The 17,195-nt window shown below is 40.5% G+C and overlaps 1 protein-coding gene across 3 annotated transcripts; it reads left to right on the top strand.

Moving 5' to 3' along the window:
- The first annotated feature begins 1,639 nt into the window (after positions 1–1,639).
- LOC130909744 (myosin light chain kinase, smooth muscle-like) lies at positions 1,640–17,189 on the top strand. 3 transcript variants are annotated; one of them, XM_057826526.1, is made up of 14 exons: positions 1,640–1,843; positions 6,722–6,796; positions 7,214–7,344; positions 7,553–7,709; positions 7,774–8,085; positions 8,170–8,269; positions 8,335–8,538; positions 8,608–8,825; positions 8,895–9,018; positions 9,665–9,817; positions 11,403–11,532; positions 13,110–13,191; positions 13,552–13,692; positions 16,701–17,189. In XM_057826526.1, exons 1-14 carry the CDS (start codon positions 1,705–1,707, stop codon positions 16,904–16,906), a joined length of 2,172 nt encoding a protein of 723 aa, XP_057682509.1. In that variant the 5' UTR covers positions 1,640–1,704; the 3' UTR covers positions 16,907–17,189. The 3 variants fall into 3 exon arrangements, with proteins under 3 accessions (XP_057682509.1, XP_057682511.1, XP_057682510.1); XM_057826528.1 differs by lacking the exons at positions 1,640–1,843; positions 6,722–6,796 and adding an exon at positions 7,090–7,107 and having other exon boundaries at positions 16,701–17,171; XM_057826527.1 differs by lacking the exons at positions 1,640–1,843; positions 6,722–6,796 and adding an exon at positions 7,118–7,137 and having other exon boundaries at positions 16,701–17,171.
- The last annotated feature ends 6 nt before the right edge of the window (positions 17,190–17,195 follow it).

Genomic DNA, 17,195 nt, shown 5'->3' with positions numbered 1-17,195 from the left:
CACTGATAATCTCCCTCAATCTGGGGCTCCATGCAAAATCTCACCCCGTGGCATCAAAATGATAACAAGAACGGTGAGCAAAAATCTCAGAACCACACTGGGGGACCTAGTGAATGACCTACAGAGAGCTGGGACCACAATAACAAAGGCTACTATCAGTAACACAATGCGCCGCCAGGGACTCAAATCCTTCACTGCCAGACGTGTCCCTCTGCTGAAGAAAGTACATGTCCAGGCCCGTCTGCGGTTCGCTAGAAAGTATTTGGATGATCCAGAATAGGACTGGGAGAATGTGTTATGGTCAGATGAAACCAAAGTAGAACTTTTTGCTAGAAACACAGGTTCTCGTGTTTGGAGGAGAAAGAATACTGAATTGCATCCGAAGAACACCATACCCACTGTGAAGCATGGGGGTGGAAACATCATGCTTTAGGGCTGTTTTTCTACAAAGAGACCAGGATGACTGATCTGTGTAAAGGAAAGAATGAATTGGGCCACGTATCGAGAGATTTTGAGTGAAAATCTCCTTCCGTCAGCAAGGGCATTGAAGATGAGACGAGGCTGGGTCATTCAGCATGACAATGATCCCAAACACACAACCAGGGCAACAAAGGAGTGGCTTCGTAAGAAGCATTTCAAGGTCCTGGAGTGGCCTAGCTAGTCTCCAGATCTCAAACCCATAGAAAATCTGTGGAGGGAGTTGAAAGTCTGTGTTGCCCAACGACAGCCCCAAAACATCACTGCTCTAGAGGATATCTGCATGGAGGAATGGGCCAAAATACCAGCAAGAGTGTGTGAAAAGCTTGTGAAGAGTTACAGAAAACGTTTGGCCTCCGTTATTGCCAACAAAGGGTACATAAAAAAGTATTGCTATTAACTTTTGGTATTGACCAAATACTTATTTTCCACCATGATTTGCAAATAAATTCTTTAAAAATCAAACAATATGATTTTTTTTTTTTTTTTCCACATTCTGTCTCTCGTGGATGAGGTTTACCCATGTTGACAATTACAGGCCTCTCTAATATTTTCAAGTGGGAGAACTTGCACAATTAGTGTTGACTAAATACTTATTTGCCCCACTGTATGTTCCATGTTCAGCGGAGAACAAAATCAGCAACAAAGAAATACGCTATCATCTTTTCAAATAAAACCATTTACTTAATAACACTGAAAGCACTGCCAAGTTGACAGTATTTTTCAGATAAAAAGCAACAAGAGCTTCAGCTCTGTGGGCCACACCCTCAATAGAGCAACGCAGGTATGAATGGAGGTAACAACGTCTCATGTAGTATTCATTGTCGCTCTACTTGCTTTTCCTGATTCCTACAGCCACTCTAGTAATTCATCTACTGTGTTTTCAACTGTTACTTATTTGCAGAGGATAAGGAAATGCCCAAAAAGAACATTTAAACCCTTTTTTCCTCCTTGTTATTGTTGTCATTCCTTGATCTAATCTCTCCCACACATTCCCTACCTTCCAATTGACGTGTTTTTTTGTTCAGCGTCACATGTGACTCTCTGTTTTCGAGAAATCAGGGCGGCAAAACAAGGAGTTTCCTGCATCCAGCGGGAGTACGGCGGGTCCCACGGGGTCACGGCATACAGACTCCTCCCGACATAAGAGGCGGCTTTTTGCACAGGAGGAGGCCCATGGGATGAATCACTCAAAGTGAAAGTCAGCTGCTATTTTAAAACGCAAGGATGGACGAGGATGGTGGCGAGCCAAAGACTTATGTGTCCACAGTGCGCCTGCAGCTCCAGGGGCGCACACGCAACCGAAGAGACCCTCTTGCTGACCGGACGGGGATGAGAAACACTGCGGGACTCTCATGTCCAACAGGTAAAAATCTCCCTTGATATTCCAATTTAATATGTACTATCATTTGTAACATGAGCGCGTATATCATTAAACTTTTTGGCCTCTATTCATAAACATTTAACACCCCCTTTGCAAGTCTCCAGCAGCTTCACGCTTGACCTTTTTTTAACTCGGAGCCTTTTGCATGAGAACATTTCAGATGTTAAAAAGCAGAGATTGTTGCTGTCCACTTGAAGAAGTAAACACCTTACCGTTAAATGATTTCATACAAGTGATGCATGGAGACAAAAACAAGTTCAACACACAGATGGGGATACGTTACACTTGTGCTACTACCATATTTCCTAAAATAGACGCCATGTCCTAGTAAATCACCGGATGTGTTGGTAGCCCACTCAAAGTAATAAATTCCTTCTGGGTTATTGGTGTTTTGTTTTGTCTACGGGATGCATGCTGGAAAAAAAACAAGCAACAGCGATGGAGATACTCTGCACCAGTGCTACAGCAGTATTTACTCAAAAGGATGCCATCCCTTAGGTAAATACTGAATGCATCAATCAACCACTAGAATAAATGTGAATTGATCCTTCATTTCATCTAAGTGGGAAGAAAAAAACTTCTTCCAGATGTGGCGGATACATGAGCTAATCACTATGAAGAAGAAAAAAAACTGCATTCCCCAGATACTGATTCATTCCATATGAAACTTTAAAATTGAGGCGACATAGTGTTGACACTTTAGCGATTAGTTCCTCTTTCTTCAAAACAATGGCTGATTAATCTCAATTTAACTTCCTGAAATAAACGCCTTAAAAGACGTTGAATTCATTGTGAGTGATGAAAAACATCAGTGGAGGAAGTGAGGACAAAATTCAAGTTGCTATCGCAGGAAGAAGTCAACCCCTAGGGGTTTCCTGGCGACACAATACTGCTAGCGAGTGCTTAGAATGTCTGTGATTGAGAATCTGTAAGCCTGGGTTAGTGTTACAAATGAGAACTTTAAATTAGATCTTCAAACATGGGTAAGGGTTTCCAATTAGGGGTGTTAACTAGAGTAAGGACATAGGCGGAGTTTGACTTATGTGGCAGGGGGGGCAAAAATGTTGATGACCCCGAAATGCAGTGTCAGCAATAAAATTAACATGCAAGATACATGCTCGGATAGTAGCTTAGCCCATGCTCGTACACACAGGCATCCCAGCTGTGTGTGTGTGTGTGCGTTTTTCTGTGTTACCTAGTGGAGAAGTACATGCGGCATCTTTTTAGACTGAAGGACCATTTATAACAGAGGTCCCCAAACTTTTTCCTGTGAGGGCCACATAACTTTTCCCTTCTCTGATGAGGGGTCAGTTTGTAACAGAAAAGGTGTGACGATTGCAGAAGTGCCTAAATGTAAAAATTAGGGCTGTCAAACGATTAAAATTTTTAATTGAGTTAATTACAGCTTAAAAATTAATCAATCGTATTTAATCGCAATTAATCGCAATTCAAACCATCTATAAAATATGCTATATTTTTCTGTAAATTATATATGTAATCTGTAAAATAAATTTTTGGAATGGAAAGATAAGACACAAGATGGATATATACATTCAACATACGGTACATAAGTACTGTATTTGTTTATTATAAAAATAAATCAACAAGATGGCATTAACATTATTAACATTCTGTTAAAGCGATCCATGGATAGAAAGACTCGTAGTTCTTAAAAGAAAAATGTTAGTACAAGTTAAAGAAATTTTATATTAAAACCCCTCTTAATGTTTTCGTTTTAATAAAATTTGTAAAATTTTAAATCAAAAAATAAACTAGTAGCCCACAATTGTTGATGTCAATAATTTCTTACACAATGCTCATGGGTGCTGAAGCCTATAAAATCAGTTGCACCCAAGCGCCAGCAGAGGGCGGCAAAACTCCATAAAACACAACAAGTGAGCGTTTCACTGTACTGTCATTTAAATCTGTCTGAGCGGGGCATCTGCGTTAATTGCGTCAAACATTTTAACGTGATTAATTCAAAAAATAAATTAACGCCCGTTAACGCGATAATTTTGACAGCCCTAAACATAACATAACATAACATAACATAACATAACATAACATAACATAACATAACATAACATAACATAACATAACATAACATAACATAACATAACATAACATAACATAACATAACATAATAATAACACTATTAATTAAATAGATAATAACCAAATAACCCTCTCTAGGTTCTTCACCGAAAAAAGCCAGCAAATAAATAACACTATTGAAAAGAAAAAAAAAAAAAAAAAATTTTTTTTTGTTCAGGGGGCTGCACCAAATGTGGAGGTGGGCCGTTTCCGGCCCGCGGGCCGTAGTTTGGGGACCCTTGATTTATAATAATACGTTGAAAATGAGCGTTTTTTTTGTTTCTGATCATTTTTGAGGGAAATTCTTAATCAGACTACTTAGGACCGCTATGCTTTTGGCCAACATCATAGTCCAATGAATATGGCACGGCTGATGGAGGCTCTGTTGTACAATTAATGTCTTTAGTGGAGCAAACCGAAACTCCGCTCACTATTTTAGCGGTGCTCTCGGCATTTCATGGTCCACATCTTCAATCCTTGGTTCTCGCTCAGTAGTTGTTGTCGTTTTTGAAAGCCTAGGTTTGAAAAAAATACGTATATCCATCTTGCCTCTTCTGTCCGACTCCTCAGGTGTTTTTTTTTTTTTTTGGCTTAGCAAAGCAAATGACCGTCTCTAAGGTGTTAGTCACATGATCTGTTTGAAAAATAATTTTGACCCATTATAAAAATATTTTTTGTTCATTTAATTCATTTTTGTAGACTTTTATAGACAACATTTTACCGGCAAAGTCTTAATTTTAAATTTATACTGTATATTGGAAAGTCTATTACATGCAATGACATTCTCGGCCACCGGGAGGGGGGGGGCCCTAAGTCTCCGCGTATGAGTAAGGGTCTCACAGTAGTGTTTCTCCATCAATGGCAGCCAATGAGTTAACATTACTTTGATTTGTTTTTAGTAGGGCTGTCAAACGATTACAATTTTTAATCGAGTTAATTACAGCTTAAAAATTAATTAATCGTAATTAATCGCAATTCAAACCATCTATAAAATATGCCATATTTCTCTGTAAATTATTGTTGGAATGGAAAGATAAGACACAAGATAGATATATACATTCAACATACGGTACATAAGTACTGTATTTGTTTATTATAAAAATAAATCAACAAGATGGCATTAATATTATTAACATTCTGTTAAAGCGATCCATGGATAGAAAGACTTGTAGTTCTTAAAAGATAAATGTTAGTACAAGTTATAGAAATTTTATATTAAAACCCCTCTTAATGTTTTCGTTTTAATAAAATTTGTAAAATTTTAAATCAAAAAATAAACTAGTAGCCCGCCATTGTTGATGTCAATAATTACACATTACTCATGGGTGCTGAAGCCTATAAAATCAGTCACACCCAAGCGCCAGCAGAGGGCGACAAAACTCCAAAAAACACAAGTAACAAGTTGGCATTGCACTGTGCTGTCATTTTAATCTGTTTGAGCGGGGCATGTGTGTTAATTGCGTCAAATATTTTAACGTGATTAATTAAAAAAATTAATAACCGCCCGTTAAAACGATAATTTTGACAGCCCTAGTTTTTAGGTAAAAAGTTTCATCCAATGGCTTTGTTTTGTATTTTCTGGTGTCTGTTGGGGTTTCTTGGAGGCTCTCTGGCCAGTCGCCAAGGGGAGGTGATGTAGAAATGAAAAGAAAATACATGATTGTTCTAGTTGAACAAGTGGAGGCTTTTTTTGCACTGAAATCTTGTGTCTCCTAATGAACCTAATCCAACAGCTGTATCATGCCTACGTGAGGAGAGGAGAAAAGCCCTGTCACCCTCCCAAACTTTAGCCCGTTTCGGACTGTAAGAACCTAGGTACTTAGTTCCTATAACTATAGGCCTCTCCAGTAGTTATAGGAACTATCTTTCGCCAGGCGATCATGTTTGCACATGGGTACTGGGCCTGATACGAACTGCTGTGACATTATTTACTCGCCACACCCACTTCTGGAAAAATAAAACCGTGAAAATAAGCTGAACGGAAAACAACGAAATGGAAACAGCCGAGAACACGGCGGCAATTCTTGCATGTTTGAACGGAATAGTTTCCATTGGCGAGAAAATTCAGCGTCTAACGACGAGACTGGAAAAGCACACAGATTTAGTAAAGGGTAGTCTTATTAAAAATGGCGGCTCCTCGAGAAGTGCGAGTATGGACGGGGCGTAGTTGCTGATTTCAGCGAATCACCAAAACCTACGTAATCGAGTTCCTATGGCCCCACTGAAAGTCCCTACCTTCAAGTAAGAAATAAAATGGTTCCTGGCCGCGAGTTCCTACATGTGTGAACACGCAAAATGACGTCATGGTTCCCCAAAAGGTTCTTGGAACTGCGGATCGTTTCTACAGTGCGAAAGTGGCTTTTGTTTATATACCCCCCGATAACTATTTGGTTCTGCTACCTGGCCAATAGAATAGAGGGCGGCTCCCACACCTCAAGAGTAAGGGGTGGCCCTGCTGTGCACCCAAAGGCCTCGCCGGCTGAATGCCCCTTGTATAATCACGTGTTTACAACTAGCACATCTTTGAGAAGACAATTTAGCCTGGTTAACCAACTCACTGCAAAAGTAACGGTATATAATAGTAACTGCCAAATGTTCAGCTATTACAGCATCAACAGAGATGCTGGGAATTTAAACTGGGAGAATTATTCTGAAAATCACACCCACATAAACAGTATGCTTAAAAGAGGGGCAAAACACTAACAAGACTAATGAACTTCATGCCTTTGAATAATGGCCTGTGATTGTGTTGTGTGCCTTAAAACAGACACAATGGAGCTCCAAACAGAAAACCCGGACACATCCGGAAGGGACAGTGGATGCAGGACAGAACCTGAAACTGGTACGTTGACTGATCTACTGACTTCCTGGGAAATGTTTGCATTTAAACGCGATAATGGTACTAAGGGAAACTTTATCTGATATGTGATGATGTCATGATATAGCGTTTAGAGTATTAATGGATGAACTGTAAGAAAGCCCTGAAATATGATTTTGTGATACCTATAAATCAATCAAATCAACTTCTCACCTGTGGTTCCCAAATGAGTGACAACTGCTTGTTAGAGCTAAATGACACTGATTGGTTGTCAATCATTTGAACCTGCCAATCACATTCCTACCTGGTAACACCACCCTCTCCTGTGTGCACAGGTAGTAATCAAGGGAGCCCTCAAACAAAAGGTTTTGCAGAAACAAGCAGAAATATTTGTTTCAGGAGTAACCAGTTAAGTGTTTCCTTGCCTTTTTTCTCTCCAAGGTTCTCCTGTGGACTTTCTGGACCCACCAGAGCACGTGGCGGTTCGAGTTGGCGAGGAGGCCCGTTTGCACTGCAACTTCCATGCTGTTTCTGTCCCTGTAGCTTGCTGCTGGATTTTCAACAGAGGAAAGGTTAGGATTGTTTCAATTGCTAGGAGTGCTAATCAATAAGTTGGAAGTAAACTGTTAACATTCAGTCAAATAGTGATATAGTATTTGTATCTGAAAAGCTTACAATACAGTAACTTTGGACTAGACCACTGATTGATATACTGTCAGAAAAACATTCATAAAACACGACTAAACAGTGATAAAATGCTGCTAACCATATTCTTCGCAGGCAGTTCTGCCGGACCCCAGGATGTCCGTTAGTAGCGACAACGAACACAGCAGCCTGGTAATCTCTGAGGCCCACCCAGATGACACTGGTTCTTACACACTCATCGCCCGGAGTCGAAACGGTTCCGCCGAACACACGGTCTCCCTCAGCGTCATACGTGAGTGTCCAGCTTTGAAATAACCTTTGAAACCCAAGTACTCACTCCCGAATCTTTCCAAAAGATCGCCCCGACCCGCCCGCGTCCCATCCGGTGGTCTCCCAGCTGTCGGCTGAGTCCCTTGTCCTCTCCTGGACGGGTCCCAGCTTCGACGGCGGCACAGCCGTGTTGGGTTACATCGTGGAGGTCCGAAGGCAGGGTGCCGACGCATCTGGGGATTGGACTGAAATAGCCGAGCGGTGTAAGAACACCTCTACCCAGGTCAGCTCAGGCCTGGAGCCTTACGCAAAGTACCGCTTCCGGGTACGAGCCTACAACGCCGAGGGGGTCAGCGAGCCCAGTCAGGAGTCGGACTGCATCACAATGGCAACTACCAGTTCGTTATTTTCGCTTGTTTGACTTTCTCTCCTAACCTGTTCCAAAATGATCGTGGACACGTTGACTAATTTCTTTGTTTTAGAAGAAGAAAAGAAGGATTCCATGGGACCTTGTGTCAAAGTGGTGATTGACACCAAACGGGAAGTGAAAGACCACTACAATATCCACGAGAAACTGGGAGTGTAAGTGACTAAGCACATGTACGATTCTGTTTGGCATTAATGCAGGTAACTTTTTTCCTGTCCAGTGGGAAGTTTGGTGAGGTATTCCGTCTGTCCCACAAAGATTCGGGTGAAGTCTACGCAGGGAAGTTCTACAGGGCCAGAAGCTCCAAGGAACGTTCAGCCGCCCGGAAGGAGATCGAGCTGATGAACTGCCTCCACCACCCCAAACTGGTCCAGTGTTTGGCAGCCTACGAGGCCCCCGAGGAGACTGTCATGGTCATGGAATAGTAAGTAACTAGAAAGGCCGGAAGCCCAATCAAATCTACAAGCTGGACTTCAACTTCAGTCCTTTCTAGTATTGCGGGCGGGGAACTATTCGAGCGCATCGTGGATGACAACTTCGAGCACACGGAGCCTACCAGCGCCGGCTACATGCGGCAGATCCTGGAGGGCATGCTGTACGTCCACAAGCAGAACATCGTCCACTTGGACCTAAAACCTGAGAACATTGTTTGCACTGACCATACTGGAACAAGCATCAAAATCATTGACTTTGGCTTGGCCAGTAAACTGGGTGAGGAACTGAAGAAACGTCCACCAGAAAGTTTGTCGAATTTTTAGTTTCTATCATCTTCTATTGTAGAAGAAGGTAAGCCTCTAATGGTGATGCACGGAACACCAGAGTTCGTAGCCCCCGAGGTGATCAGCTACGAGTCCGTGGGAGTGGAGACGGACATGTGGAGCATCGGAGTCATCTGTTACATCTTGTAAATAAATAAATCACACGCAATCACTTTTTTTTAATGCCACGCTGGGAACACTTTGAAATTCTAGAGGGAATTTAATTCTCATCCCCTACTTTTTCCTCTATAAATAACACCGTGGCAAAGGCAACGCACTGCCATGTTGGCTTAAATGGCAGAATACAATCCGCTAACCCGCATGTTACACCAAGGACATGGTTTAGAGTCGGGGCTCAGACCTCTGCCAAGCCTCAGTGGTCCAAATTTGGATCTTCACCTTCATAGTTGCCCCCTTCTTAAAGTTCTTGCTACAGTGAACCCCCGTGGGGGTCAGGCACCCTGAACAATCCAATTGCCCTCCAAAAAGTCATTTGTATAAACTAATAGTTTGAAGCATTTGAAAAGTCGTCTTGTTCTGACGTAAAAATAAATGGCTAGTAAATTATTGCCAGCTGGCAAGTATGTTGTTGCTTCCTAGCTTGTAAAAATACCAAATACTGCTTTTCCATTGGCCAAGGCAATACTGTGAAAAATCATTGGCTGCCATTGACAGTGAGAGAAATCCAATCCATTTAAATGGAAGAGCTGGATATCTATCAGTCAATGGCACTGAAACGTGATCATTTGCGACAACAAGATGACACGAGTACATTTTATTTTTTTTCTCCAGGCTGAGCGGAGAGTCGCCCTTCCAGGGAAACTGCGATGCAGAGACCTTCGGGCTCGTCACGGCAGCTCGCTACGACTTTGACTCCGAGAACTTCGAGGACATTTCCGACCAAGCCAAAGACTTTATCAGTGGCCTTCTGAAGAAAGACCGCAGGTGGGTATAGACAAGTTTCCTGAGTAAAACATAGACGGCGCCATTTTGGAGAATTTCTGCTCCGAACTTCCGGTTTAGACAAAACAACAAGAGTTGCGGTTGAAGTTAGCAGTGTGTTGACAAAGTCGAAATCAAATCAAAGGAACCCACTGATTCATTTTGAACATATATGAACCATTCTACACATACAGTATATTGCACTTACTGATTAGTAACAGACTAGCAGCAATTTTACTAGCCTAGTAGTTAGCATGTGTTGTTGTAGTAGCAGCTACAGCAGTAGTCGTACTTAAAAAAAAAAAAAAAAAAAAATTAAACTGTGGTGACCACTACCTTTTGACAGAATTCACCTAGGGAACTTATGTGGGGCATGTTGTGTTCCGGGGAGGAAAATATATTTTGCCGTGCCTGACTGAAGAGCCGTGCGCGCTCCGGCTGAGTTAGCAGTGTCACAAGCGGCCGGACATAGCAACACGTCAGCTCAACGAGATAACTCACAACATTCATCCGCTTCAAAACTTTATAATTACAGTCATTGTAATATCAATAGCAAAGGCAACAAGTCGTTTCATGCGCCACATTTTAGGTTTCATATTTTTTGGAGAACATACATTCCACATCCGCCTTCATGATGACCAAATTCCCGTCTTCATGTATGAGGACACATCTAACTTTGTGGCTGTGCAGGTACTGGAATGCCTAGGAGCTTTTTAGGTTCCAGATGGCGTTTCCATCCACTGCCATAGTCAATAAAATACCGTATTGGCCCGAATATAAGACTGTGTTTTTTGCATTGAACTAAAGCTGAAAAAGAGGTCGTCTTATATTCGTGGTCTAGACATTATACCCATTCACGACGCTAGATGGCGCCAGATATCATTGAAGCGATGTTCTGTCATGACAGATCTCGACTACTCTCAAGTTTAACCACTTTGCATTATTTTATTGCAATGTTTTTCCTTATTCAGATTTGTTTCAAGACTACAGTAACAGTTTAGACTTCACTTTGATGGTTAATGCAGTGATTGCAATTTTGTTGTTTTATTACAATAGATTGCTTTAAACCAGAAGCCATTCATTTATGAATGTGATTGCACTTTAGTTTACATATTTAAATGGTCAGATATTAAGATTTGAATGAGGCAAAATAACATGCTTTTTTCTCTCAAATACATTATTTGTTTCGGATGTACTGTAATTATTTTCTGCATAAAAATTTGGTGTTCAAAAAGTCTTTTTTTCAAACTTGAGTCTTGAAAAAGAGGGTTGTCTTATAATCTGGGCCGTCTTATATTCGGGCCAATACGGTAATATTTTAATGTGGTCACCCTCTGCCATCTATGTTGTCTTCCCATGTCGAGATGGCAGAAGGATGCGGTATTTCCAAATCGTGCCATTTCAGGGTTTTTAGTGAGTCATGCCACTCCAACGCTGTTGCAGTCAAAGTTAAAAGTGAAAACCGAAGTCGCGAGCAGAAAGTACCTCGGAAACTTAAAGAAAATGATAATCATCGTAAAACGAGATAATTATATCTAATATAACTCCGCACAGCTTGAACACTATCAATTCTGATTCACCTCTTCAGGAGTAGGTTATCATGCATCGAGGCCCTAGTCCACCCTTGGATGACCTCCTTCACGGCGCTCAACCGCAGACCAACCAAGACACTCAGGAAGGAGAAGATGAGACGTTTCCTGGCAAGGTGCAAATGGAAAGTAAGGATTGGTTTTGCTATCATAAATTTGGCCCTAATGGGGTACATTGTGAAATTGTACGGCACTTATGGATGTTTATAAATCGAGGTTGCATAAGCGGATTTTAAGGGGGGCCGAAAAGTGTCATTGCATGTATTGAATTTCATATATATATATATATATATATATGCTATAAAGCCATAAAAAATATATAATGGGTCGAAATTATTCTTCAAGCACCTTAGACAGTCATTTGCTTTACATATAATTAAAAGAATATATATTTTTTAAATGATTCTTTTCTTTGATTTTTTTGTTTTTTTTTTTCTAATTGAAGTAACATTTTGGGGGATTGAATGATTTAGACACAAATGTCCTAATCATAATATGGCCCAAACACAAAGTATTGCTTCAAAAAAAGTTTTTCAATAAAAAATAGTGTTCAAATAATTTTTCAATCTCAAATATTATTTCACATTCAAAAACTTTTTTCTATGATAAAATTTTTGGGGGATTTTTTTTCTTTTTGAAAATCTATAATTTTTTTTTGGAAGCAACTTATTTTTTGATTGAATAATAGAGAAAAATGTCCTAGCCAAAATGTGACCCAAACACAAATCAACATTACTACAATCAAAAAGTTGCTTCAATCAAAAAAAAAAAAAAAAAAATAAATAAATAAATAAAAAAATCACCCCCAAAAAAATGGCTTTCACATGCATTTTTTTTGTTTCAAATTTATTGTTGCATTCAAACATTTTCTTGATTGAATAGACACAAATCAACATCCATATGGCTCCGCTCAGGGGATACAATTTTTCACTGGGGTAACTACATTGGCACGACACCGGCGGGCATAACAAATTCAATGGATGAAGATCTTGGCTAAAAGTATTGCCAAAGCAGCCTGATTTAAAATTCCCCTTAAGAATGATGGGAAACAAAAAACGCTCATTTTCTATTTATATTCTTGTAAGTTAATTTTATTGCTGACACTGCGTTTTTGGATCAACATGTTGTGCCCCCCTGCCCCAAAAGTCAAACCCCACCTATGCTAGGATGCATTTACCATCATAAATTGTGAAAATCCTATTCTGACCCCAACGACCTTTGATCTCATTACTGTAAAAAATGATCCTCTTCAGTTTCATATACTGCAAATTTGATAACCCAAGAATAACAGGAGTATCAAACATAAGGAACCAAAAATTAACTAATCTTTGCCTTTTAAAGCTTTAAACCTAGTCATACTCTGTACAATGACAATAAAAGCTTTCTATTGTAGTCTAGTTATTATAGCATGATACAGAAAATGTGATAGTTATATATATATATATATATATATATATATATATATATATATATATATATATATAACTATCTCTCAACACAGCACTGATTCATATACTGACAGAAAACTGATATTCAGTCCTCAAGAGGTGCTCACAACTATCAAATATAAGCATTATTTTGTGGTCCCTACACCTCAAATTCAACTTGCTTTTTAATTCTAAGGTGCCATCTTCTGGAAAACATCGTACATGCTGCTATGTTTGAATTCAGTGTTGTGTAGTCAATTGTCTTTTTGAAACTTTCAGAAAACCGGCAAGGCTGTTCTGGCCCTGCAGCGCATGTCCAACCTTTCCAACAGGCCAGACTCTCCTGGCAGCTCTTCAGACGGTAAAACTGATTATCACACAGCCACACAAATGCTAAACTCTCAGAACAAGTACTCGTAGCTTTTGCTGTGGATCTCAAAGTTCAAATGACAACTGGCCAATGCTTGAGGCTGTTCTTACTGCCAATAAGACATCAAAAAAGTATTGAGCAAAGGCATTTAAAAGAAATATACATGAATAATTTTGTTCTCATGTTATTATGGAATGCAACGTGTACAACTGATATTAAAAATAATTCAAGTTAAGAATGCAGAATGTGGGGAATAAATCAATACTTTCTATATGGATGTCCTAGAGCTACATATGTATGGCAGCAGACTTGCACTTTCACATTGTCACATCAAGTTTCCCCTTCATCCAGAGCCGAGCTGGAGCCAAGAGGCAGAGGAGGCCATCCGCTCGCTGGATAAGCAGCTGCACGGCGAGCCCCGCTTCCGGGAGCCCCTGAGGGACGCCAGCTTCTCCGCGGGAGCTACCGCTCGTCTGGCGTGCCGAGTAGACGGTTAGAACGACCTCGGGCGCTTCATTAAATATTCCTCGGGAGGCAAAATGGCAAAAAATTCATATAAGTTCAGTAGAAAATATTTTGATTGCAGTGAGCATTTTTAATTAAATTAAATCACATTATGACAGAAGCGGAAAATGCCACAACAAGTCACAAATTCTGTGTGAAAACTAAATTGGCCTTCCAAAAGAGCATACCGGAATTTATCTTTAATAACGTGATATTGAGTTATAAGGTGTGTAGCCCCAGACAGGACATAAATGGAAGCGGGCGGTGCAGCAGGGGGTGCTGAGGATCTTTTTTTTTTTTTTTTTTACTACAAAGACGGCATTCTGTTTCACCTACAGTGTGTGTTGGGAGTTCTGTATTGGAAATAAAGGCACCCGTGTATTATAATGAATATCCCCCTAGGGCCTAGTTAGACAGGGCAATGACACAGCAACACATTTGTCTTATATGGGCGTGTACAGTTTGTTTATGGTAATGGTTTACAGTTACCGTAACTGTGTATAATCCAACATTGAAAATGGTGCCCCCCCCCCCCCCAAAAAAAAGGGCTTACTAAAAGGGCCAATAAGACTTGATTTAACACCCCCTCCACAATACTAAAATAATTCCAACAGTGCTCTACACAGTGGCAGCTCAACAGCAACAACAAACAATATGGCTACAATGCAAGCATGTCTTGCCTATTTGAAGCCACCAAAGGACAGTCATCTTCGTTTTCGTCTTCGAATTGAGTTTTAGAATTTATCGCTGATTTTGTAAAGAACAAAAAAAAAAACACTAATTTGTTTTGGTGCCATGTTTACACTTCCTCTGTAAACAGTTCTTTTCCTTTCCAATAGCGCCTTATTCACTGTAACCTTGTAAGCAAGGTGTCAAGTGGTGTTAACAATTTTTTTTTTCAACATATATATTTACTCCCCAAAGTTACACTATTGTTTAAATGTTTATTGATTTTGTTTTAGTGTGTTTTATGCATGTAACACACAAAAATCTGCCAAAAACCTTTTTTTCCCCTCAATAACACCAGGGGGTGCTGCAGCACCCAACTTCCCGCGCCACTGCTTCCACTACTACAACTCGTGCACACGTAGTAGTCGCTGGTGCGTTTTTTCGCGGTAGGGCGTAGGTTTGCATAGGGACAGTAAGGACGAAACACTACCAACTTTTAAGGATGCTCAAATTGTCCCCACCAACTTTTAAGCAACCTTATTTGCGTTATATAAGGACTTCAGTTATATAGGTCAATTAGATTGTCCATGTTTTAATTGTTGTAATTGACCCAATTATTAAGTGAATTATATTCATTATGTTCAGACTTACAGTACATGTACCTCTTTTCGCTCACTGAATGTGCAGGTCCATTTTCCCCCCTCCTAGACGCACATTTGATTGGCTGATGACACCCCCACCAAACACACACAATAATTTAAATAATTTATTTGCAAATCATGGTGGAAAATAAGTATTTGGTCAATACCAAAAGTTCATCTCAATACTTTACGTACCCTTTGTTGGGAATAACGGAGGCCAAACGTTTTCTGTAACTCTTCACAAGCTTTTCACACACGGTTGCTGGTATTTTGGCCCATTCCTCCATGCAGATCTCCTCTAGAGCAGTGATGTTTTGGGGCTGTCGTTGGGCAACACAGACTTTCAACTCCCTCCACAGATTTTTTTATGGGGTTGAGATCTGGAGACTGGCTAGGCCACTCCAGGACCTTGAAATGCTTCTTGTGATGTCACTCCTTTGTTGCCATGGCTGTGTGTTTGGGATCATTGTCATGCTGAAAGACCCATCCAAGTCTCATGATACATGGCCCCATTCAGTCTTTCCTCTACACAGATCAGTCGTCCTGGTCCCTTTGCAGAAAAACAGCCCCAAAGCATTATGTTTCCACCCCCATGCTTCACAGTGTGTATGGTACAATTCAGTATTCTTTTTCCTCCAAACAAGAGAACCTGTGTTTCTACCAAAAAGTTTTATTTATTCTACTTTGGGTTCATCTGACCATAACATTCTCCCAGTCCTCTTCTGGATCATCCAAATGCTCTCTAGCGAACCGCAGATGGGTCTGGACGTGTACTTTCTTCAGCAGGGGGACACGTCTGGCAGTGCAGGATTTGAGTCCTTGGCGGCGCATTGTGTTGCTGATAGTAGCCTTTGCTACTGTGGTCCCAGCTCTCTGTAGGTCATTCACTAGGTCCCTCCGTGTGGTTCTGAGATTTTTGCTCCCCATTCTTATTTTGATGCCACGGGGTGAGGAGGGAGTTGAAAGTTCGTGTTGCCCAACGACAGCCCCAAAACATCACTGCTCTAGAGGAGATCTGCATGGAGGAATGGGCCAAAATATCAGCAACAGTGTGTGAAAAGCTTGTGAAGAGTTACAGAAAACGTTTGGCCTTAGTTATTGCCAACAAAGGGTACATAACAAAGTATTGAGATGAACTTTTGGTATTGACCAAATACTTCTTTTCCACCATGAATTGCAAATACATTCTTTAAAAATCAAACAATGTGATTTTCAGGTTTTTTTTCCCCTCCACATTCTCTCCCATGTTGACAATTACAGGCCTCACTAATATTTTCAAGTGTGAGAACCTGCACAATTAGTGGTTGACTAAATACTTATTTGCCCCACTGTATATTGTTATTAATGGGTTTTTTAATACTTATGATAAAAATGAAATGTATGCATGTATACAGATCAGTTTTCTTGTATACATATAACATTTTTAAATAAAATCACTCCACCGGCTCCTTCTTTGACTGACAATGATGAAATCAAGGAAGCCTTATACAGTAAAACAAAAGTACGTGAATAACTGAAACCGCAAATTTCGAAGCGTGAATTGGCAAGGGATCTGTGTAGTCGCTCGTGCGCACAATTTTTTTTCCATTCATGTCATGTCAGGGGCTCTGTACAGTTATGCCCCCAGGTGATCATACAGTGGAACAGGTGTTGATTTACACATTTTAAACCAGTTTTATACTTCAGGTTACCCTCATCCGGAGGTGACGTGGCTGCACAACGACAAGCCTCTGTCCGAGTCGACCCGAGTGCAGATGGATTACGGCGAAAACGGTCTCTGCTTGCTGATCGTGCCCGGCGTGGAAGCGTCGGACGCTGGTGTGTACGAGTGCCGAGCCAGCAACCAGCTCGGAGCGGCCTCGTGTTCTGCCAGACTCAAACTGGACATGTGAACGGGAAAAACGGAAACGCCAGATTCCTTCTGCACTTAAGTATTCATCCTTTTGTGAAAGCACGCTGTAATGTCAAATGTTTCCATTATTCAACACCAGACGAGAAACTTGTAAATTTTTGTTTTGTTTTACACAGTTCATGTTGTTCAATGTGAATCTTTTCATAGCATTCGTAATTAAAGGCTAAATATCAAAGAAATTGAGTTTAGTCAAATTGAAGTTTTTGTCCTGATGCCCATCCAAATGGATAACTTTTAAGAACTTGCAACTTTAAAAAAAAACAAAAAAC

This window comes from Corythoichthys intestinalis, chromosome 21 (assembly GCF_030265065.1).
Source record: "Corythoichthys intestinalis isolate RoL2023-P3 chromosome 21, ASM3026506v1, whole genome shotgun sequence".
Taxonomy (NCBI): domain Eukaryota; kingdom Metazoa; phylum Chordata; class Actinopteri; order Syngnathiformes; family Syngnathidae; genus Corythoichthys; species Corythoichthys intestinalis.
Note: the sequence above shows the minus strand (reverse complement) of the source record. Positions and strands in the feature narration are given on the sequence as shown.